This window comes from Nycticebus coucang, chromosome 20, assembly GCF_027406575.1.
Source record: "Nycticebus coucang isolate mNycCou1 chromosome 20, mNycCou1.pri, whole genome shotgun sequence".
Classification (NCBI taxonomy): Eukaryota; Metazoa; Chordata; class Mammalia; order Primates; family Lorisidae; genus Nycticebus; species Nycticebus coucang.
Genome location: NC_069799.1, coordinates 48,348,560 through 48,373,710, shown reverse-complemented (window position 1 = coordinate 48,373,710; position 25,151 = coordinate 48,348,560). Strand labels below are relative to the sequence as shown.

The 25,151-nt window shown below is 41.5% G+C and overlaps 2 protein-coding genes across 4 annotated transcripts in view; one reads left to right on the top strand and one right to left on the bottom strand.

Moving 5' to 3' along the window:
- The window catches only part of APBB1IP (amyloid beta precursor protein binding family B member 1 interacting protein), a 97,171-nt gene extending 86,379 nt beyond the window's left edge, over positions 1–10,792 (top strand). For both annotated transcript variants that reach the window (XM_053573145.1, XM_053573146.1), the window contains 2 exons: positions 5,644–5,747; positions 9,929–10,792. In XM_053573145.1, coding sequence (XP_053429120.1) covers positions 5,644–5,747; positions 9,929–10,456 — 632 coding nt within the window. In that variant the 3' untranslated portion in view covers positions 10,457–10,792. The remainder of the gene's footprint in view (positions 1–5,643; positions 5,748–9,928) is intronic.
- Positions 10,793–16,350: 5,558 nt separating this feature from the next.
- The window catches only part of LOC128572974 (protein adenylyltransferase SelO-like), a 38,249-nt gene continuing 29,448 nt past the window's right edge, over positions 16,351–25,151 (bottom strand). For both annotated transcript variants that reach the window (XM_053573147.1, XM_053573148.1), the window contains 7 exons: positions 24,241–24,285; positions 24,067–24,148; positions 23,879–23,971; positions 21,080–21,159; positions 19,553–19,596; positions 17,173–17,252; positions 16,351–16,637 (listed from right to left, as the gene is read on the bottom strand). In XM_053573147.1, coding sequence (XP_053429122.1) covers positions 16,515–16,637; positions 17,173–17,252; positions 19,553–19,596; positions 21,080–21,159; positions 23,879–23,971; positions 24,067–24,148; positions 24,241–24,285 — 547 coding nt within the window. In that variant the 3' untranslated portion in view covers positions 16,351–16,514. The remainder of the gene's footprint in view (positions 16,638–17,172; positions 17,253–19,552; positions 19,597–21,079; positions 21,160–23,878; positions 23,972–24,066; positions 24,149–24,240; positions 24,286–25,151) is intronic.

Here is a 25,151-nt window from a genome sequence, read left to right as displayed (position 1 = left end):
CCCAGTCCTGGATGTTACACTGTGAAGGCAACTTGTGTGTATTTTTAAGAAGGAGAACAGGACATCAAGGGATAAAGTGGGTACTATTTCTGGTTCTTATCACAACTGTACAAAATGTAGATCAGGATCCTCACACCACTCATGTTTATGAAAAAGAATGCTTGATAGAACTGGAACCATTTATAGCAGAAGAGTTTGTATCATTGTCCAGTGTTAAAAACTGATTAGCATGGGCGGCGCCTATGGCTCAGTCGGTAAGGCGCCGGCCCCATATACTGAGGGTGACGGGTTCAAACCCGGCCCCAGCCAAACTGCAACCAAAAAATAGCCGGGCGTTGTGGCGGGCGCCTGTAGTCCCAGCTACTCGGGAGGCTGAGGCAAGAGAATCGCTTAAGCCCTGGAGTTGGAGGTTGCTGTGAGCTGTGTGAGGCCACGGCACTCTACCGAGGGCCATAAAGTGAGACTCTGTCTCTACAAAAAAAAAAAAAACTGATTAGCAAAAACAAAAGGTCTGTGCATACTTTTTGTGATATCCAACACCAAAGATAAGTAAAAAAAGTCCTTACAAAATCATCATGTGGCCCGTGGACGGCAGGTTGGACACACTGTGCTAAATCCTTTGGGAGAACTCCAAGTCAGAAGGACAGTGCTTTTTTGAGCTTTCTGAGTCATTCTAGAAAATAATTAAACCTGGAGGGGTCACAGGAACCACTGAATTTGTACAGGGCTAATCAGAAGTGCAGGTGGCCTTGGGATCCCAGCTGGGGCTGGCCTCTGAAGTGGAGGCTGACTTACAGAGGTTGAACCCTGAAATCTGGGGAGTCTGACACTAACTCCAGTGGTTACCATTGGAACTGAGTAACAATCCACCCACATGGGTAGAAACAGAGCACCTTCCTAGCGAGGGCCTTGGTTCTGCCAATTATGCAAATATGTGAGATGTGGGGATCTTTGTGGATGTGGGGAGACTGAGATGCTGCTACGATGCACCCATAGACCCCACTGCAGTCACAGACAACGTGCCTGTGAATTTCCCAAGAGAAAGAGAGATACAAAGAACTATGGCAAATGAAATTCTAAGTTATGATTCGCTGGGCTGGTGGCCATAACGCCCAACTCAGGGCCCTCTGGTGGAAAGGCCTAGAGCAAGGTGGCTTAAACTCAAAGCCTAAAATAGACAACTCTCTCCCCCAAGTCTCTGGCTTAACACCAGCCTCAGCCAGGTGCAAATAAAATAACACCAGTGATTTCAAGAAAAAGAGGCAGGGGGCGGCTCCTGTGGCTCAGTCGGTAAGGCGCCTGCCCCATATACCGAGGGTGGCGGGTTCAAACCCGGCCCCGGCCAAACTGCAACAACAAAAAAATAGCTGGGCGTTGTGGCGGGCGCCTGTAGTCCCAGCTACTGGGGAGGCTGAGGCATGAGAATCGCTGAAGCCCAGGAGTTGGAGGTTGCTGTGAGCTGTGTGATGCCATGGCACTCTACTGAGGGCCATAAAGTGAGACTCTGTCTCTACAAAAAAAAAAAAAAAGAAAGAAAGAAAAAGAGGCAGGAACGAAGGGAGAGAGAAAAAAGGAGGGAAGAAGGAAGGAAAGGAAGGAAATCAGATGGCTGTTAAACTAGTAAATCTAGAGGGTGAGAACCCCCAGGAACAAGAGGCAATGTTTGGAGACAGTTTTGGTTGTCGCACATCAGGGATGTCTAATGCCACCTAGCAGGCAGAGGCTGGGGACTCTGCCTCTCCTCCAAGGCACAGGACAGCCCTGCACAGCAAATAATTTTCCAGGCCCCAATACAATAGAACCTCCGTAAGCTGACCACCCAGGGATTGTAACAAATTGGTTGATGTATGGAGGTGGTCAACCTAAGGACCTGATATGTACATGTGTTCGTGTCCGGTCTATGATAATTAGGTCAACTAAAGGAGGTGGTCAATGTGGGGAGGTGGTCAACTGTGGAGGTTCTACTGTATTAGTAACATTGAGAAAATCTGATCCAATCAATGTCATCTCCTAGTTTCACGTGTTTTTCCCTCTCTTCAGACTTCCAATCCCTAACCCCCTTACATTCAGCAGAATGTAAGAATGGAATTCTCAGAAGAGGAACTTGTTTAACTTCTCACCACTTAACCGAAGCCCTGGCTGCAACCTGCAGCTCCCTAGTGTTACCTCCATGTCCCCTATTCTGACACCAGCTGGTGTCCTGCAGTCCAGCTCTGAAGCTGACCACTCAGAGTTAGGACAGTTTCCACAGCTTCCAGGCATGGTCCCTGGAAGGCTGTCCTCACTCCAGATGCCAGCCATACTTTGGGGGTCCCCAGGCCACCTCCAATTCTGACCTACTGCTTCTAAATTGGGGGTTCCCTTAGCAGACAGTAAATTAAGCCACATTGTTGCTGCTATAGAGTCTTATTTATCACAATTCTTAGGTTCTACCACAGCTGCCTACAGAGAACAAATATGCTGAGATTTTAAACGTACTGGGAGCCTACACCGCTTATAAATAAAACGCTTCAGGGAGCATCTAAAAGGGGAAAAAACTTCAATTTAAGCTTTCTTTTCATTTGTGCCTTAGAACGTATCGCCACGAGCACCTGCAGGGTGGGAGTTGAAACTCTAAAGAGCTCCATCAGCGACTCGCTTGGAAGGGAATGAAGTTCATTCTTCTCAGTTACACACACACACACACACACCCAGTGACCAGGACTGCACCATAGTGACGAAAACCACTTAAAATGAGCCATCTTTTAAAATTCAGTTCTTGGCTGAGCTCAGTGGTTCATGCCTGTAATCCTAGCACTCCGGGAGGCCAAGGCAGCAGGATCCCTTGAGCTCAGGAGTTCAAGACCAGCCTGAGCAAAGCGAGACCCCACTTCTACTAAAAATAGAAAAACTAGCCGGGAGTTGTGGTGGGCACCTGTAGTTTCAGCTACTCGGGAGGCTGAGGCAGGAGGATCACTAGAGTTTGAGGTTGCTGTGAGCTGTGATGGCTCCATGGCCCTCCAGCCAGTGTTATGGACGTCTCTGTCTATCTAAACCTGTGGCACAGAATCAAGAGGGCTCTCAGGAAGCATTTCAGGGACCTAAATGTCCTGATGTCCATCCAAGAGTCCATGACAAATCAAACCATGTGTTCCTCCCAATACCTCTTCCCCTCAAAATACAGTTAAGGTGAACTTCCAGAATAGTCTTGAGGAAAGAACATTCCTTAGGGTCGGAGAAGTGATTTATGGGAACTACAGTCTACATTCCAGTTTTGCCAATTGTCTTGATACCGCTCTTCATCACCATGTATTTTTCCTGACATGGCTTCAGGCCAAGACCATGTATTACATTTAGTCATCTTGTTCCTGTTGCCTGCTCTAATCTGGAACAGTGCCTCAGCCTTTGTCAAGACATCACATTTTTTAAAGAATAGCAGGCCAGGTGGCTCAAGCCTGTAATCCTAGCATTCTGGGAAGCCCAGGCATGGCTTGCAGGATCCCGGGAGCTCAGGAGTTTGACCCTAGCCTGAGCAAGAGGGAGACTCCATCTCTACTAAAAATAGGAAAACTAGCCAAGCGTGAGCACCTGTAGTCCCAGCTGCTCAGGAGGCTGAGGCAAGAGGATCACATGAACCCAGGAGTTTTGGGTTGCTGTGAGGTAGGCACTCTAGTTTGAGGTTGTGTGACACCAGAGCACTCTACCCTGGGCAACAGAGTGAGACTCTGTCTCAAAAAAAAAAAAAAAAAAGAATAAGGACTATTTATATAGTGTCCCTCAATTTGGATTTGTCTGGTATTTCCTCTAATTCTTCAGGCATTTGGGGCAGGACAGGAGTGCTGCCTTACAACCGAAGGCACAGTAAGTCTGTCCGCCCCTAAGGGGAACACAAAGGGTCTCTTTGCTGGCTCAGCGTTTTCTTGTATTTTGACCAGTTGGCTAAGGTGTTGTTCAACTTCTCTCCTGTGTACATTTGTCATTTTGTACTTACTCGAATCACTCTTAACTACTTTGAGACTGTGTAACTATCCCGTTCCTCATCAAACCTCCCTCTCTTCTTTCAAATCTCCTGAAGTCCTTCTCTGAGTTGTTATGGAGATGAATGAGTCTCTCAATGAAACAGTTCATAAATATTTGACAGGATAGCTGTACTGAATAGGGCTAACGCAATCTCCACATCCACAGAATGAGGGGCAGAACTCCACCCCGGGGGTGGGCTGGGTGGCAGTTCAGCTATAGGAGCAATGGCTCCAGTGTGTGGGTGGTGGCTGTCCCCTCTGGGATACTTCTGTAAGGAGCAAGAGACATCAGCATACGGCTTCTGCTAATTCTCTCAAAATGACAAACCTTCCAAGAATCATACTTTTGTAGCAAAAGGACAAATTATAATAAAAAGGCAGGAAAATAAAATGCCTATCAGGACCTAGGGGAGGGAAGAGAGCACATTTAATTCCAGGGTATATTGCATGTGTGAATTTCTCCCAATTCTCTGTTGCTTCTGTGTCCAAAGTACTTTTCTCATACAGGGTGTCCCTAAAGTCGCCCCTATACATAGGGAAAATGGGGGATTATAGTTACATGTAGCCTTACGTGTATATGCAAAATATTCATTATAAAATTTTACAAAATACTTACAAAATATTCTCTATGTGTTGGCCACCTCTTTGAGGGTAAGGTTCAAAACTTGTTCCTGGGCAGTGCCTGTGGCTCAAGGAATAGGGTGCCAGCTCTATATACTGGAGGTGGCGGGTTCAAACCCGGCCCCAGCCAAAAAAAACTTGTTCCTGTCCTCAGTATGGTATGAAACTGGATAAATACATTTAAGGGAATCAACAATAAGAATTTTTGTTTTGGAGACAGAGACTCACTATGTCATCCTCGGTAGAGTGCCGTCACACTCACAGCAGCCTCCAACTCTTGGGGCTTAAGCAATTCTCTTGCCTCAGCCTCCCAAGTAGCTGGGACTACAGGCACCTGCCACAATGCCCTGCTATTTTTTGGTTGCAATTGTCATTGTTGTTTAGTTGGCCCTGGCTCGAACCCGCCAGCTTCAGTGTATGTGGCCAGCGCCCTACTCACTGAGCTACGGGCACTGAGCCAACAATAGGAATTTTTTAAAAAGGGTTTTTATGGCTTAGTCTCCAGCTTCCAAAAGGTTTTTTAAAGCAGAGTATACTATTCTCTCTAGGGTCCCAGTTAACCCAGATCTTTCTCTGTAGCCTTTATCAAATACAGTATTCACTTTCCCGAATCTTTGGCTAAATCTCATGTAAAGTTCTGCCATAGAACCACAGGTGTTCCATAAACCCCTGTGTACCACAAAGCCCTATGTACAGCTACTTTAGCGACACCATGCCCACGTGTCCCTTCCCTTTGTTTTAGCCCAGTGTTTTACATATGTTTTTATCTCAGGCACACTTGAACCTATAGTTAGTTAAACTTCCACAGCACACTTAAATTATGTTAATCAAAAAGAGTTAAAAAGGAAAAAAAAAGAATATACTTACTGTGCTTTGAACTTCTCTCAAAAATAATGAATGAATGAACTTTAAAAATTATCATGGCACAGCAGTGTGCCGTGGCACACCGGTTGAAAATCGCTGCTTTAGAGATATAAACCGCTTTGTATTTTTACATCAACTTTTCTCTCTTCCTCCCTCTCAGGACTTAAAACAGGCACCGCTCAGCCCAATGGGCAGATTCCCCAGGCTGCACGTCCTGTCGGTTCTGTTCTGGAAGGGTCCCAGAGACACACTGAAGCAACTCAGGTAAGTCCAGACAGCAGCTGACACAAATCCTGTCACACGGTCCCCTGCAAACCCATGTTCAGCATTGTTCCAATCACTGCTCTTTTAAAAAAAGAAAATAGGGTTCCAAACAATTGCACTATAGTTTCCTGTATGGAATTTCTTTATGTTTTTTATCTTCAAGTCACATACACTAGAATCAAAAGTTATCCAGGTTACATTTGTTATTTAAGAAGAAAAAAAATGCTCAGTGCCCCTAGCTCAGAGGTTAGGGTGCCAGCCACATACACCTGGGCTGGTGGGTTCAAACCTGGCCTAGGCCTGCTAAAAAACAACAATGACAACAGTAACAAAAAAATAGCCAGGCGTTGTGGCGGGAGCCTGTAGTCTCAACTACTCAGGAGGCTCAGGCAAAAGAATCAGCCCAGGCGGTGCCTGTGGCTCAGTGAGTAGGGCGCCGGCCCCATATGCCGAGGGTGGTGGGTTCAAACCCAGCCCCTGCCAAACTGCAACAAAAAAATAGCCAGGCGTTGTGGCAGGCGCCTGTAGTCCCAGCTGCTCAGGAGGCTGAGGCAAGAGAATCGCGTAAGCCCAAGAGTTAGAGGTTGCTGTGAGCCGTGTGACGCCACGGCACTCTACCTGAGGACAGTACAGTGAGACTCTGTCTCTACAAAAAAAAAAAAAAAAAAAAAAGAATCACTTCAGCCCAAGACTTTGAGGCTGCTGTAAGCTGTGACACCACAGTACTCTACAGAGAGAGACATAGTGAGACTCTGTCTCAAAAAAAAAAGCAAGGAAGGCGGGTGATTGGTGGGATCTCACCTAATGTGCACAATGTGAGGGTGTTCAGCACGCCCCCTAGGTGAAGGGCTCAACTACAACTTGAACTTTACCTTACCAATGAAAACAATGTAACCTAAACATTTGTACCCTCGTATCAATCTGAAATTAATAATAATTTTAAATATTAATATTTAAATTAATAATAATTTTTAAAAAGAAAGGTAAAACCAATTATCACAATGCTTAGGGAAAACATAAGAATTTCCTTTAAACGTTGGAGGCAGGTAACAACTTTTATTTTCATCAAAGTGATTTTTTTGGTTTAGTCAAGTGAAATTTTAGGATTCTCTGAAAATAGCACACCCAAGTTTTAAGCCCTTAGTATTTTTACTTTTTTTTTTTTTCCTGAATAAATTAGGGAAACCACTTAGTCAGAAACACTAACTGGCCCCCAAACCAGATTAGGGAACTGCTAAAAGGTCTATACTCTAAAGCAGGGCTCCTCAAACTGCGGCCCATGAGGTGGTATGATTGTATTTGTTCCCGATTTGGTTTTTTACTTCAAAATAAGATATGTGCAGTGTGCACAGGAATTTGTTCATAGTTTTTTTTAAACTATAGTCCAGCCCTCCAATGGTCTGAGGGACAGTGAATTGGCCCCCTGTTTAAAAAGTATGAGGACGCCTGCTCTAAAGTGTATGTTTGATGTTTCCCCATCATGTCCTCTCTCGCTTTCTCTCTCTCTCTCTACATATATATATATATATCCCCAGGGGGATGGAAGAGAAAATACATTCTCATAGCCAAGGTGGTATAACATTCTCCATAACTATTTTTTTCTTGTTTTTTTTTTTTTTAGAGATAGAGTCTCACTCTATTGCCCTCGGTAGAGTGCCGTAGCGTCACAGCTTACAGCAACCTCCAGCTCCTGGGCTTAGGTGATTCTCTTGCCCTCAGCCTTCCGAGTAGCTGGGACTACAGGCGCCTGCCATAACGCCTGGCAATTTTTTTTGTTGTTGCATTTTGGCCTGGGCCAGGTTCAAACCTGCCACCCTCAGTATATAGAGCCGGCACCCTACCCACTGAGCCACAGGCGCCGCCCACTCCATAACTATTTTTTCAACAGAATAGATTAAAGAAGATTCATTTAAATCTATCTAAAAATTGTAGCTAGGACTGGGAGCAGTGGCTCACACTTGTGATCCCAGCACTTGGGAGGCCGAGGTGGGTGGGTTGCCTGAGCTCAAATTCAAAACCAGCCTGAGCCACAGCAAGACCTTGAGTCCAAGAGTTGGAGGTTGCTGTGAGCTGTGACAGCACAGCACTCTACCCAGGACAACAAAGTGAGGCTTTGTCTCAAAAATAAATAAATAATACATTAACAAAAATTGTAGATAATTTTTGTAATTTAATGGTAATTTAGTTATTAATCCAGTTCATAACATCCCAGTTGACTATATAAGCTGTGAATATTTCCTATGTGTGATTACAAATGACCTTAAATTACTATGACATCTGTATATCACCCAGCTATTACAGGCAGCGTGATTTTTCCCTCACTTAATTCCCTCCATCATTTTTTCCATCACCCAGTAGTAGAAACAATTAAATCTTGATATTTATTGTACTTTTTTTTTTTTTTTTTGTAGAGACAGAGTCTCACTTTATCGCCCTTGGTAGAGTGCCGTGGCGTCACACAGCTCACAGCAACCTCCAACTCCTAGGCTTAGGCAATTCTCTTGCCTCAGCCTCCCAAGTAGCTGGGACTTACAATTTTTGAAAACCACCGCAGACCTTTAAAAGGTGGATTTCTCTAACGTCCCCAATTATCTTCTCAAGCCCGACAATCTCATCTTGTAATGCACATTCAGCTGTTATTATTTTCATTATTTCTAAAAATGTCAATTGAAGGAAAGCATTTAAAAATGCTGATAGAAATAAAAGAATCTGAGAATAGAAATCACTTAGCTATGAGTGAGCACCAATTCTCCACTGCCTGTTCAGGAAGAAAAAAAAAATCACTAGCGAATTAGCTTATCATTCTAAGTAAATAAGTGAAATAAAATAGAAATAAGGCACTTTGTTAGGGGGAAAAAAACTTCTAAATTTAACCTTCAGTCATATGAAGTTATTAAGCAGAGGAAGAGACAAAATGGAAGCCTGATAAAATGTCCATTGGAATGATAATTATCACTTAAACAAAAGGATTCAATTCAGCTGCCTGAAATTTCTGGACAAGTTGCATTATACAAATATAAACTATTATTCTGTATTCTACTGTTGGCAGAGTTAGGCCTGTGCCTGTTAGATTTAGCCAAATTTGGTGTTCTGGTTTCTACCAAGAGCACATGGTTCATGGTTTTACTTTTCAGAACCCACAGATGTGTCTCATTTGATCTCATCACAACCTGTGACACCGATATTTGTAAGGGTTATGGTGCCCATTATGCACCTGATTAATCAGCCAATTTCACACAGTTAAGAATAGGTAAACTAAGATTACAGACCAGTCGTCCTGAATCCTGGCCCACCACATCTCCCCAGAACCTGTTCTGCCTGGGAAAACAAAGCTCATAATTGGGGTCTCCCTGGAAGTGGCAGTCTTGACAAAAGGCACCTTTGTTCTCAGAACACTAACTCAAGGAGACATTGACCCAAGAGCAGGAAGAAAGTTCTTTGCCAGGAAAGATACCCTTTGTGCCTAGGTTGGCGGAGGTCACCTATAGCCCAGAGAGAGAACTATTTCTGCTCACTTTTCCCCATCCAGCTCCTTGGTTCTAATCCAAGTAGGACATACATTTAAGTCAAGTGAAGTGAGGGTTTGGGGGAGTCCCTTAAACACCTCTCTGCCAGTAAGGGTTGGGTACAGGAGCAAAATGATTTTACAAACACCTACTTAATCCTGACAACTGAGCTTCACAACCAGCTCAGCACAGACCATGAAAGAAATGCGTGCCTAAGCCCCTGGTGGCTCTTGTTGAGGACCAAGGACTTGCTTGGACCTTGGACCTTGGCCTTGGGGGGCGGGGCGGGGCTGCCCCCCAGGTCCGGAGGGGAAGCCTAGGAAGAGCCTGAGGTGGAGTAAGGGGGGCAGGTAAAACCTGAGGCAATCCCACAAGAACTGAGATCTATACCACGAAAGCCCTTTTAGAGACGCCTTATCCAAGGAGATGTATCGATGATATAGTACAGCGAACACCTAGATTAGCGCCCCCGGGAAATTCCGGTAAAGGCCATCTGGGCCACTCCCCCGGGCGGCAGCAAAGCTGAGCTTGGGAACCACCACGTGGTCTCGGTGACTGAGGGACGGAGGCTCCCGGGGCGGGCGGGGGGACTAAGAGACCTCGCTTAGCCCCAGCGTCACGTCCACGGTGGCCCTTTCGTCTAGTGTAATGAATGTCGCTGTTGCTTTGCTGCAGGATAAGAAGCCGGCCCTGGGAAACCACCTCGAGCCCGGAGCGCCCAGGGCCCACCCGCTTCCCAAAGCCAGCCTGCCCCCGCCCCCTCCCCTGCGACGGTCTTCGGACCTGGGCTGCAGCCCCGCCCCGCCTCCCAAGGCCAAGGGCACGGGCGGCGGCGGCGGGGACTTCCCAGCCCCGCCCGACGACTTCCTGCCGCCGCCTCCCCCGCCGCCGCCACTAGGGGACGCCGAGCTCCCGCCACCGCCCCCGGAGCTCCCCGACGCGCCCCCGGACTTCGTGCCGCCGCCCCCGCCGCCGGTGCTCGCGGGGGACCCGGGCTCCGCGCTGCCGCCCCCGCCGCCGCCGCCGCCCGCGTTCGCCCCGGGGTCTGCCGGGCCGTCCCCCTCGGTCGCCAAAAGGCCACCCATGCCCCCCAAGAGGCACGACAACCCGGGAGTCCCCGGCGGCGGGGGAGGAGGCGGGGAACAAGATTTCATGTCCGACCTCATGAAGGCTTTGCAGAAGAAGAGGGGCAACGTGTCCTAAGGGCCGCCCAGAGATGTCCCCGTGGCGTAAGGACAGTAGCCATCTCTCACCTCGAGCTCTGTTTTGCTACGTTATAGTCTTGGCGTCTTTCATTCTAGATGAAAGGGTTGGAAGTTTCCAGGCCAGAAAGGATGTCAGACTTTTCCCTGTCGAGCTCAAGTATTTTCATTACCATTAACCTAGCAGAATTTAGACGATCTGCCTAAATGTACATATCTGTCCTATGTATTTTCACCTAAATGGAATTTATCACTCCTTCAACTAAAACAATGGTTTACTTCATTTATTTTATTATGTTCGGAAGCATCAAATTAATAAAAAAAATCTTTTCATGAAGACATTGTTTCTAGAAATATCATTGTGTTAATAAATCAAGTGCTACATCAACACTACTTTAAAACATACTTGACCTTTTAAAAATAGCTTTCAAAATTATATGCCTTCTTAAGTCAGGTTGACCTTAGATGTATTATCCATCTCTAACTCTGTGACCTTCAGAATTTTCAGAAAATCGAAATAGGAAAAAGAGAAGACATTCTGTTTCTTTGAGATCTGTTGCTTGACTGATTTGGATCCTACACACAGGTTGTTTTATTTTTTGTTTTAATGGGTGAATAACATAGTAATTTCAAAAAATATTTAGATAGTTTTTGGATTCTCTATTATAATGCCATGAATACCCTGTAAATAAAAATGGAGGGACAGGAAAAGGCTATCATATATATTCAACCTCCATAGAACGTTTTCACTCAGAGAAAAATTTAACACACAATCTATCCTAGGTTCTTGTTACTCCTATCACTGCCCTTCCCAACTGACTTTGGATAAGCCTTTTAGATTTTCTTAGGTTTTTGTTTTTGTTTTTTGTTGTTTGCTTGTTTGTTTTTCAGACAGTCTCACTCTGTCACCCAGGCTAGAGTGCAATAGCGTTAGCCTAGCTCACCTCAAACTCCAGGGCTCAAGTCATCTTCCTACCTCAGGCCCTGGAGTAGCTGGGACTCTAAGTGCCCACCATAATGCCTGGCTAATTTTTCTATTTTTTGTAGAGCTGGTCTCGCTTTACTTAGGGGAGATCCTCCCACCTTGGCCTCCCAAACTGCTAGGATTACAGGTTTGAGCCACCCTTCCTGACCTTAGTTTTATTTTCATGGTTCTGGTTTTGTTTTTTGTTTTGTTTAACTATAAAACTCCTCAAAATCTTAAAGTGGGTAGAAAATAATGTTGTTTTTTTTTAGTTAAAGAAGATGATTAATCTTATGTTTTAATATTTGGGGGAAAATAAGCTGAAAATTGACATTTAAAACAAATTCAATTTTTTTAACTTAAATATTTCGCAATTGAAACTGGTAAGGTGCTCTTAAATTTTTCTTGAGCATGGGCTTGAAATAGGACAAAAGGTAAATGCTGGCTCATGCCAGTAATCCCAGCACTGGCCAAGGTGGGAGGATTGCTGGAGCCTAGGAGTTTGAGACCAACCTGAGCAAGATAGCAGGACCCTGTCTCCACTAAAAATGAAAAGAAACTTAGGTGAGTGTGGTAGGTGCACACTTGTAATCCCAGCTACTGGGGAGGCAGAGGCAGGAGACCTGTTTGAGCCCAGGCGTTTGAGATTTCAGCAAGCTGATGACACCACAGCATGCTAGCCCTGTCTCAACCCACAACGACAACAAAAAGTAAATATTTTTCATTAAATCTCATCATGTACAGTAACTTTTTCCTGTTTTTAAGTTTTATTAACGATGTTTTAGTGTCGGGTACAATAAAAATACAGCTTTTTTTTTTTTTTGTAGAGACAGAGTCTCACTTTATGGCCCTCGGTAGAGTGCCATGGCATCACACAGCTCACAGCAACCTCCAACTTCTGGGCTTAGGCGATTCTCTTGTCTCAGCCTCCCGAGTAGCTGGGACTACAGGCACCCGCCACAACGCCTGGCTATTTTTTGGTTGCAGTTCATCAGGGGCCAGGTTTGAACCCGCCACCCTCGGTATATGGGGCCGGTGCCTTACCAACTGAGCCACAGGCGCCGCCCGAAAATACAGCTTTTTTGATACCTACCTAGAGCCTGGTCATTATGCAGATCTCTGGGACAATGTAAGAGAAATGTTAATGGCTCAGAATATATTAGAGCCTGATTTGGAGATTTGGAGTTCAGCAAAGAGAGGTAAGACAGAACAGTGGCTTAACCTGATGTAGGTTAGTGAACCAACTGCCTGAAGCTTAGGACAAAAAAATCCTTCCTAAGGACTGTTTTCTGGCTCTTACTTATCTAGATCAAAATTACACCTGGTTTTCAGACCAGGAAATGATTCAGCCAAGCTTCGTAACTGAAATTCTGACTTTATGTACGAACAACCAACTGTAGCAAACTCAAGTGCAAGTAGCGCTTTATTACACCAGAGTCATCACAGTTCTATTTACCTGAGGTTAAGCATGCTCCCGTTCTGGTTCCTAGAACTCACTGTTCTCCTTATTTCTCATTTCTGTTCCTGTCCAGCACTTGCCTTGCTCGTGGTTGTCACTCTCTTTGTAAACAGTGGTATGCTCTGCTTTGTCACCCTGCTTTTCAATTCCTATGGTGGCAGACAGTCACTTCACAACTCCCAGATTTCCATCACCTCTGTCTAGAGTCTGAGCCAGAATGTTTTTCTCCCTAAATGAGACACTCTAAAAGAGCAAGCACCTCATTGGCCAGGCTGAGTAAAGGGTCATTCATTCCTCATCAAAGCATCTATAGCCAGAAGGTAATAAAGGAAGGTCACTCGTTTCCTGTGGACCTGGAGGGGTAGAAAATAGGATCCAGGACAGGACGGAGGGGAAAAGGGAAGGACACGATTGTGAAGGGCTTCACAGAAGATCCAAAATATTACTTCAAAAAGAAGAAATCTGGCCTAAAGATTTGCTTAGGTCTGACAGCCGGATCACATGCCAGTTCTCCTAATTTTTAACTCCATACCTTCCTTTATAGGGGGGAAAAAAAAAAACATAAAAATTCAAACTAACTACAGTGTTTGTGAGCATCAACATTTGATGTCATATATTTTAGGAAAGCAACTTGAAAGAATGAATTGATTTCATGGTCAAAATAGTGATATAGGCTCGGCGCCTGTGGCTCAAGCAGCTAAGGCGCCAGCCACATACACCTGAGCTGGCGGGTTCGAATCCAGCCCGGGCCCGCCAAACAACGACAGCTGCAACCAAAAAATAGCCAGGCGTTGTTACGGGCGCCTGTAGTCCCAGCTACTTGGGAGGCAGAGGCAAAAGAATTGTTTGAGCCCAGGAGCTGGAGGTTGCTGTGAGCTATGATGCCACGGCACTCTACCCAGGGTGACAGCTTGAGGTTTTGTCTCAAAAAAAAAAAAAATAGTGATACAATTTTAGTGGACCAAAGGGTTGTCTCCCCATGGCTCTCACAATGAATCCATTTTGATTCCTTTTGTACAAATACAAATCTAATATTAAGGTCTTTTGGTCATAAATCTTAGGAACTTGGAGTGATTTTGACTAATTTCAGAGCAGAAGTTTGCTTTGGGTATCAGATTATAAATTCTGCATGACTTTGAGTTTCCAACCAAGTGGAACTCAATCTTTGGGGTCTTGCTGAAAGGTTTCCACAAATACCTCACCTGAGTGAGATTATTTAGAAAAATGTAGCAAAATTTGTTCTCCTTTTATGAGAACTTTAGTGGGATATTTGGATGTGGGGAAAATGCAAAAGCTAGGGTACAGTTGGGGCTTGGGGAGGAATTCAGGGATAACAATATGTTATAAAATAATGTAGGACAGTAATCTTACATCATTTATAAAAACTACAGCATTTCTTATGTAATGTCATCAGGGTAAGGATTCATGTAATAGATCAACTGCAACTAAAACCACAGGGTTTGATAGAGTTTACAGGAAACATGACCTAAGCTTTGTGAAGAGTATCAAATATTCCCAAAACTTTAAGATTCCAGACTCTGTTCTCTAAATGTCACTTCCCTAAAAGGAATATTTGACAGTTACATGAATATATGACCAACTCCAGGGCTGAGGCAAAAAATACACAGGCTGGACCTAGAACATTTGATCACACCAGAAAACAGGGAAGTTAACCAAAATCTTTTAGGATCATGTCACAAAGGAACCAAATTGAATAAAACTTCCATTACCAAACATGGGACAATTTGTACATAGTTAAAGATGATGACTGTAATGGTATAAAACACATAAAATATGTTTAAATTCAAAAGTTCATGACACTAACACAAATAAACTCATTGGTCATCTTAAGAGGTTGCTTGGTAACTAACCCATTATGTTGCCTTTCTATACCTTAGAGCAGTGGTTCTCAACCTTCCTAATGCCGCGACCCTTTAATACAGTTCCTCATGTTGTGGTGACCCCCAACCATATAATTATTTTCGTTGCTACTTCATAACTGTAATTTTGCTACTGTTATGAATCGTAACGTAAATATCTGATACGCAAGATATATTTAGGCTACAGGTTGAGAACCACTGCCTTAGAATAACCAAATAATGAGCTGTTTTTCAAAGGGATTTCAGTTAATAAATGAACGACAGAATTAGATTATTATCATTTTATAATCCTCATTGATCAATGGGTGAAAGCGATGATGGCCAGTGGCTGTATCACCAAGAGAGACAACGATCATGCACCTCCTGATGGAAATCCTGAATCTGATGGAAGCTCTGTATTTACAGAAATACGGGGGGGCTGAAAAATATATTAATAATACCACAGAATGAAATCAGCAAAATGCAGACTTTGGGAATCACTACAAGATAAATGATCTGGCTTCTTCAATCAAAACAAAGATAAAAAAAAGATATAGGTGGTACAGGTAGGAGATTTACCTGAAGATACCAAAAGAAGCTTAAAGATACTATCATCTAACACTAACGTACAGTCCTTATCTGGATTCCAGTTAAAATAACTATCAAACAATAATGTTGATAATTTATAAGACAAAAGGAAAACTTGAAAACGGACTGGATATTTGATTGGATGCATTCTGGAGTTTTTGCTAGTTTGTCTTAAGGTCCTGTGGTATTATGGCTTTGTGTGTGTTTTGAATCATTAATGTTTGTGGATGCAAACAGAAATACTTGCAGAGGAAATGAAACAAAGTCTGAACTTTCCTAAAAATAATTAGGAATATATAAATCATATCTCAATTAAAACAACTAGGTGGGTACAGGCGAAACTTACTAAAGGCAAAATACAAATGCCTACACACAGTAACTAAGAAAACGCCATGAAGGCTACTTGAACAGTTTGATGAGAATATTTCAGATTGTATATGAAACCCGCACACTGTACCCCTTGATTGCACTAATGTACACAGCCATGATTTAATAATAAAAATAAATAAATTAAAAAAAACAACAACAACTAGGACTATTGGGGGAAGTGTAGATGAAGCAAGGTTGGCCATTTGTTGATAATTAATAAGCCAATTAAATAGTAAATTGGATTCATTCTACTTCAGTAAGTTTGAAAACTCCATAAAAGAAAAAGAAAACCCTCTAGGGCAGCGGTTCTCAACCTGTGGGTTGCAACCCATAGGAACTATATTAAAGGGCCACGGCATTAGGAAGATTGAGAACCATTGCTCTAGGGGTACAATAAATACTTACTGAAGAACCCCAAAGTGCTGAGTAAATTCTAAGTACTAAAATGAATGTAAGTCTATTTTTTTTTTTTATTGTTGGGGATTCATTGAGGGTACATAAGTCTATTTTTTTTTGAGACTGAGTCTCACATGGTCAATTACAACTGTCATAAGGCTTCTTAGTCATTGAGAAAAACTCATGTGGTTTATCAAAAACACTTTTTTAATCCATTAAAGTTATTGATTAGAAGAAAAATGACCACAAAGATGTTTCAAAGAATAAGTTCCAATTTATTTGCCAAAAAATATTTATATCTATAATCATTATTATCAAATGTGGGATGGTCAACATAATGTGGATGATCATTAAGAATGTATTAAATAGATTATTCTATAATAAGTTCAAGAATAGAAGTATTCCTTAATTTATTTTTCCTTAATTAAGATGAGCAACTGACTCTGAGATCTTTAGCCCAAGAAGGAGTGGGTGAGGCATAGCCGGCTTTCTCGGCTGCAGAATGCTTCTGGAAAGGATACTGAAGAACTTGCTGTAGAAGATGGACCTGGTAAACAATTTACACAGGTAAACACAGATTTTCTTACTTAAGACACTCATTGATTTTTTTTTTTTTCTCCTCTAGAGTGCAGTGGTGCCATCATAATTCTTTGCAAACTCCTGGGCTCCAGCAATCCTCCCTCAGCCTCCCACCTAGCTGGGACTGTAGGCACATGCCACCACACTCTGCTAATTTTTTTCTTCTTTGTAGAGAGGGGCATCCTGCAGACCCAGCTACTGGGGAGGCTGAGGCAAGAGGATCTTTTGAGCCCCAAATTTGAGGTTGCTGTGAGCTATGATGAGCCCATGGTGCTCTGCCCTGGGTGAAAGAGTGAGACTCTGTCTCAAAAAAAAAAAAAAAAAGTATAGACTTTAAATTAATAAAAATAAACTTGGAGGCTGAGGCAAACAAATCACTTGAGCCCAAGAATTTGAGGTTTCTGTGAGCTGTGATGCCACAGCACTCTACTGAGGGCAACATAATGAGACTCTGTCTCAAAAAATAAATGAATAAACCAACGCGGGAAAGTCAGCCATCTTACCTCTGAGAAATCATTCTTTTCTGCTTTCTGCACTGCAGATTCTGCCATCCAATTCTTCAGCACATATCTCGGGTTAACAGCTTAAGCAAGAGAGGGAAGCATATCTTGAAATAATAAATTATGATAAATTACAAAAAACAATAAGTCGATACAGAACTTATGAGATCACCACGGAATTTGATAACCTGTAAGAACTTTGCCAGAAAGCTTGAAAGAGAAGACATTATCGGTATCAGTCAATTTTAATTATTTATAAATAATATATATATCTCTTATGATACAAAAAAACTATTTTTGTGCCTTATGATTAATATTATATATTTTCTTTTTAGTGTTTCATCATTAATTTGTTTTTTTCACCATCTTCAGTTCACTAGGCATGCAGAAGTAGTTAATTCATCTTCATTAGGCTCTGTATCCTAATTGGAAGGGAGAAAGAAAAACAGCTGCTGCTTTTAACATCTTCGAGCATGGAATTAAGGTCTGACTCTGGAACTGCTTAATGCTGATGTTGTCCAACAGCAAACAGGAAAGGTCATATGCAGACAAAACCCTCTAAAAATCTGTATTGTCAAAATAACCACATATTTTGTTCATATTAAAAAGTCTTCTAGGCTAGGCACAGTGGCTCATGCCTGTAATCCTATAGCACTCTGGGAGGCCAACACAAGGAGACTGCTTGAGCTCTGAACTCTGAGACCAGCCCCGAGCAAGAGCAAGATCCCGTCTCTACTAAAAGTAGAAAAACGAGCTGGGTATTGTGGTGGGTACCTGTAATCCCAGCTACTCAGGAGGCTGAGACAAGAGAATTGCTGGAGTCCAGGAGTTTGAGGTTGCTGTGAGCTAAGACGACACCACTGCCTGGGACAACAGAGTGAGACTCTGTCTCAAAAAAAAAAACAAAACACCTTATAATGATGGCACACCTTGGGTGGTGCCTGAGGCTCAAAGAGCAGGGTGCCGGCCCCATATACTGGAGGTGGTAGGTTCAAACCCAGCCCTGGCCAAAAAAAATAAATAAATAAAAACGACCTGCAATAATAATAATAACAATAATAATAATGGCACACCTAGAAAAATTCCAAGAACTATATCTTCATTTGCAATGAGCCTTTTCCAAAATAATTTCTCAACTAGTCAGAGAGAGAAGATGCTATTACCATTGGTATAAGAGAAATTCTCAAAAGACTGCACAAATCAAAGTTACATGATTCTCAACTGCACAGGCCACATTATAAGGAGGGCATATTCCATTTCAACTCAGTATTAATGATCGGCCAACATGATAGACACTCCAAAAATATAATTGCACTGAGATCTAGATATTCTATTTCCCCTGGATTATAGTCTGAGGAAACAAATTTAGTTAATTCTTTTTTTTTTTTTTTTTTCTTGGTTTTTTGGCCAGGGCTGGGTTTGAACCCGCCACCTCCGGCATATGGGACCGGCGCCCTACTCCTTGAGCCACAGGCGCCGCCCTGAGGAAACAAATTTAAACATAAAAAGCATTATTTATACTCAGGGAAAACCACAAACAATAATAGGTTGTTGTCAAACATTTCATATACATTCCAAGAAATATTATGCAGCTATTAAAAATGTTTCATTATAAAAAAAAAGTTTCATTATAAAGAATGAAATCACAAGAAAAAAAACACTTGATTTACTTTTCGTGGAAGAAAAGATCTGAGATGATACCATAGAATAATTATGACTATATTTTCTCCGTATCAATAGACACAGAAAAAGAGAGATTAGAGGTTTTCAAAAAGTGAATAGCAATTTGTTTGGGTGATACTTTATACATATTATATTGTTCATTGTTACACCACCCTTGCAAAATATTTCCAATTTACCACAGCTTGAAACTTGGAGAGTTAAGTAATCTCTCAGATCATACTAAAAGGTGGCAGAGACAAGATTCATCGGCCAGATTCTAAAACCCACGCTCTAGTTTCTACCACACCCCAAAACACCTTCCTTGTCTCTTCACTGACTTTTAAAGCAATATTAGGGGCGGTGTCTGTGGCTCAAAAGAGTAGGGTGCCAGCCCCATATACCAGAGGTAGCAGGTACAAACCCAGCCCCGGCCAAAAACTGCAAAAAAAAGAAAGAAAAAGAAAAGAAAATATTAGTATACAAAATTATTGAAAGCAGAGTTATCATGTTCTATGTTAAGTCACCTGCTGAAGTTAAAAAAAAAAAAAGACCCATACATGACACTTCAACTCAAATGATACATACTCATCTATAATTATTTTAGTTAAAGACAAAACAAAGCAAAAAACCTCAGTCCTCTTAAGTCATTGCTTTAGGTTTGCAAAGAATGTTGCTTTTATGTGATAATCCATAATGCAGAATAATCGAAAGGATTACATACCTGTCATTCTTTTTCTTCTTTCAGAATCCGAGTCGTTCATGTTACTAAAAATGAATAAAACAAAGGATAAAATTAACCATATCTCCCCAAACTGTTTCTTTGTTGCAAACAGGAGGGAATTATTTCATAAGACAAATGAGAAAAAACATTCAAATATCACATTGAATCAGTGTTTGAAAGGCAGACAGAAAACACTGCATTTGTTTTCTGTGTATTTACTACCTTGTTTGGCTGTTTTAGGCAATACCAAACCTTCTTTTATTTTAATCAATTAAAAAATCTTTTGGGGGCAGCGCCTGTGGCTCAATGAGTGGGGGCGCTGGCCTCATATACCAAGGGTGGCGGGTTCGAACCCGGCCCCGGCCAAACTGCAACAAAAAATAGCTGGGCGTTGTGGCGGGCACCTGTAGTCCCAGCTACTCGGGAGGCTGAGGCAGGAGAATCACCTAAGCCCAAGAGCTGGAGGTTGCTGTGAGCTGTGTGACGCCACAGCATTCTACCGAGGGTGACAAAGTGAGACTCTGTCTCTAAAAAAAAAATCTTTTTGTCTGAAAAGAAACCTAAATATAAACATAGTTTTCTAAAACTAATTTAATGTTTTCTTCATTACTAAAGGGGCCCTTTATAAATAGCCCTTAGTAGCTATTAAACTGCAGGGCTATTTGTTCATGCGCTTCCTGTGGTTTTCCTGTCTTCCTTCTCCCTTCAGCTGCCAGTACCTACAACTTACAACATTGTCTTTTTTTCTTTTTATTCTGTTTTAAAGAGGCAGGGTCCCTGTCATCTAGGCTGGAGAGCAGTGGCAAGATCACAGTGCAGACTCCAACTCCTGAGCTCAAGGGATCCTCCCATCTCAGCCTCCTGAGCAGCTGGGACAAGAAACTGGGCAACATTCAACATCTTTATTCTTCATGCTGGTTGCTTCTAACTCAAGTGAGTTATAAAATAAAGTAACAGCTGGGTGTGGTGGCTCACACCTATAATCCAAGCACTCTCGGAGGGTAGACTGCTTGAGCTTGGGAGTTCGAGACTAGCCTGAGCAAGAGCAAGATCCCATCTCTACTGAAAACATAAAAACTAGCCGGGTTTCCTGTCTGGCACCTGTAGTCCCAACTGCTCGGGAGGCTGAGACAGGAGAATCACTTGAGCCCATGAGTTTGAGGTGGCTGTGAGATATAGTGACACCATGACACTCTACCTAGGGCAACAGACTAAGGCTCTGTCTAAATAAATAAGCAAACAAACAAACAAGTAACTTCTCACACCAGAGGAAAGCCTAAAGGGTCTACAGGACACCTAGAGCTTCAGCGCTTGGGCTCTAGAAACCTATCAGCGTTATCAGAGTTGAGGTGAACAGCTGAGTGCCCTCTGCGTGGATGAGGTGTGACCATAGACAGCTCAGCCACTGCTTTTACCCAGGAGTAAAAGGAAATGCTAAACAAGGAAAGGAAGCGGGGAACCTGACAGGTGGAAGATGATAAAATGATACATTGCATGCTTCCTTTGCAGGTGATTAGATGACTTTACCTCTTTAGCCACAAAAGGTACTGGGACACCCAGGCAGGAAAGAGTTTGTGTTTTGAAACTGTCTTCAGTGCCCAGAATTGCTAGATGAAAATAAAGTAACATTGCTTATTATATTAATATTTATTTAGTTTATTTTAACTTTATGTTCCTTTAAATTCTTTATGCTCTTTAATAGTAACTTCTCTAGCTTTTTACAAAGAATGTTATGTCAAGTGTTCATAGGAATAGCACAAAAAGAAGTATTTTCCCTTTTCTTATATATCATTCAAGTCCAAAATTAACATTCATAGAAATCCATGTAATGGGATGATTTAATACACAGACAAAATTCTCATAAACTGAAATTACATGAGGAATACTTTACACTATCAAAGTATATATGGAACTCCCTTAATGCATAATTTACTTCTAAAAACAATTTGCAATCACATTTTATTTAGTTACCTATGAATTCATTTAATTCATTTAATAAACATTTATGAAACGTCAGCTCTGAGCTGGAACTATGTTCAAGAAAGAAGGATATAAAAATTAATAAGACACAGTCCCTGACTTTAAGAAAGAAAGTATATAAGCAAAGAATTCAATGCCATTTGAGAAATATTATGGAAATATATATATATATATGGCTAAGAGAAAACAAAGGAATAAGCAATTAGTTCTGCCTAGGTAGTTAGGTGAAAAGATTTCATAGTCAAAAGACATAGAAATTAAATCTTAATATGATTACAACTGCAATGATTATTTAAATTTTCCAACTTTTACGCTGGGCATGGTGGCTCACACCTGCAATCCTAGCACTTTGAGAGGCCAAGGCAGGTAGATCACCTGAGCTCATGGGTTCGAGACCAGCCTGAGCAAGAGCAAGACCCCATCTCTAAAAATAGCCGGACTTTGTGGCAGGGGCCTGTAGTCCCAGTTACTCGCTTAAGCCCAAGAGTTTGTTTGTGAGGTTGCTGTGAGCTGTGATGCCAGGGCACTACTGAGGGTGACAAAGTGAAGCTCTATCTCAAAATAAATAAATAAATAAATACATTTTCCCAACTTTTGATAATTTAAGCATTTAAATTATCGAGTTGTCTTAAACTCGAATAAGACAATTTACCATTACTTTTGTCTCATTTTTCTCACACATTAAATGATAATTAGTAGTTATCACTAGTTAAATGATAATTGGTTGTGATAGATGAATCATTGATATTTTCAAAGAAGCCTACGGGTTAATACTTTTCTGTATTTTTTCCATATTTTCTAACGAACAGGTAGACATTCTTTTACTCACTGACTCACTGCTTACTCAAAGCATACACAAATATGAAATTCTCCCACCAGAACTGCTCAAAGCATGCTCTAAAGGGACTTTCTACCACCAGGACTACAGACTAAGTGCTCCATGACCATGACAATGCCTTTAGAAGAGGCTTCATAGGGCGGAGGTCAGCACGACAGTAAGATACTGCTGTGTGTCTGTTGACAGAAAGTAAGTTAAGGGCTAATGAAAATTTACCACTATTACTATAGTGACCTACTCTTTCAAATGACATGGACTTCTAGACATTATTTTCACTTCCTGTATCAAATTAATAGTTTGGAAGCCGGGCGCAGGGGCTCACACCTGTAATCCTAGCACTCTGGGAGGCCCAGACAGGTGGATTAACTGAGCTCAGGAGTTTGAGACCAGCCTGAGCCACAGCAAGACTCTGTCTCTAAAAATAGCCAGGAGTGTGGCGGGCGCCTATAGTCCCAGGGAGGCTGAGGCAAGAAGATCACCTGAGCCCAAGAGTTTGAGGTTGCTATGAGCTAGGACACCATGGCACTCTACCGAACGTGATAAAGTCAGACTCTGTCTCAATAATAATAATAATAATAATAGTTTGGGATCTGTGCATTCAAGACACTATAAATTTCTAGCAACTTCTGGATTTTCAAAGTGCTTATGAAAAATCACTTTAACATTCACCAGATTTCGTAAGCAGATTGCTGTCACAAAAACACATGCCAATGGTTAAGGCATCTAGCTCATATTTTTAATGAAAGCCCTATATAATACAAAATACAAGTCCTTAAACACAAATAAAATTTTGAATTAGAAAATTAAAACAAAAGATTACTTTTCCTGAAAGTTTAGGCCAAAAACATGGTGTTCCTTATACACAGGAGCACGTTATACACAGCAAAATACGAGACTTAAAATGTTTAACATACAATTTACTAAACAATATAGCAATTCTACTCCCTAATATCTATCCAAGATATAAAAACATATGCCCACACAAAAATCCGTACATGAATGTTCACAGCAGCATATATTCATAAGAGCTCCCAAATAGAAACAACCCAAATATCTACCAAAAGGTAAATGAATAAGCAAACTGGGGTATATCCATACAATGGACTACTACACCATAATAAAGAGGAAAGAATTACTGACAGAGGCTGCAACGTGGATAAATCTCAAAACGTGCAAAGTGAAGAAGCCGGATGCAAAAGGCCACATCATTATATGATTCTATTTATAGGAAATACCTAGAAAGTAAAAACTTTTAGAGACAGAAGGTAGATCAGCAATTGTGTGGGGCTGAAAGTGGAAACAGGAATTGATGGGCATTAGGGATCTCTGTAGAGTGATGAAATTTTTCTAGAATTCAATTGTGATACTTCCACGAATCCATTAATTATGAAAAATTACAGACTTGCACACTTAAAAGAGGTGAAGTTTTATGATATATAAATTATGTATCAATAAACCTGTTAAAAAAAAACGGAATTAAGGGAAGCCAAGTTTCACAAATAACATACCTGGGGAATGCTGAGCTCTAGTAACTGGCTTTGAGTCATCTCACTAAGCTGCCGAAACGTCATTGTAAAATCAGCTTCTGTCTCTTGCATGAGCTAATGAAAGCAATTATATTTATCAATCCCAATAATTCAAAAACATGCTGTATCAAATGTTAACCAGAAAAAAAAAGATAAAACAATAAACTCACATGCAGGAGAAATGCAATTAAATCATCATCACCCTCCCTTTCTCCAAGTAGTCCCAACTTGGCTTTGAACAATTTTCGAAATCTAAAGGAGAAATTTTGTTATTAAAATTCTCACTAAGAATTGTCCTCAAACCAACCAAGATGCTTTAATATCTGTATTAAAAAATGACAAACCTTGTATAATAAAGCGCAGGGTACCCCTCAAGAATGTGAGCAGCACTACGAGGGAAGAAAGGAAAGAAAGTTAAACTCCGAACGTTCTTGAATTACATTGCATAAGAACAAAATGAACCTTTTTGTATGTAAAATAACGTGGCGATTACATGTTGCTGATTTTGGTTTAGTAGTTTAATTATACCTTACACCGCAGAAAAAATTGTCAATGTAAATTTATTGTCTCAAAGATTGTCACTCTATGACACCAAAAGAGTTTTATACAAAGGGTTTTGGTGTATTTTTAAAACTATCTTAGGCTCAAAATAATGCATTATAAATACATTTTTAATTGTGCTATTTTAAATTGTACCTGAAATTTATGGCCTGTATAAGACCTTACCAAAATGATATCGTTACTTATACATACACCTATGCTAGTATAATATTCTATTTGTCTAAAAGTATGAAAAAACAATGAAACATTTCATAAAGATAGAAAAATTAAAGAGTTCTTAACCTTAAACTCATCTTTAAACAGACTATTTCTTAACATTTCTTTGGCTTATTCTGCTGCGGCCACACACTGGCCTCCTTGCTCTTCCTAAATGCACCACACACACTAACACCGAGGGCCTTTGCACAGGCCAATCCCTAACCAGTAGCATTCTCCCCCCAGATAACTGCTTCACTTGCTCCTGCAATACCTATGCTCAAGTGAGGTCTCTTAAAACTGCAAACCCCTTGCTCTCTGGGCTCCTTACTTCCTGCTCTGTTTTCCTCTGTGGTATTTATCTACTAATATATTAGATAACGTGTTTTGTTTATGGTCTGTTATCTCCCAGCAGAAGTAATCACCATAAGTGCACAATTTTTTTCCTGTTTGTTTTTTTTTTCCATTCCTGTATCCTGAGCACCCTGCAGCATCTAAC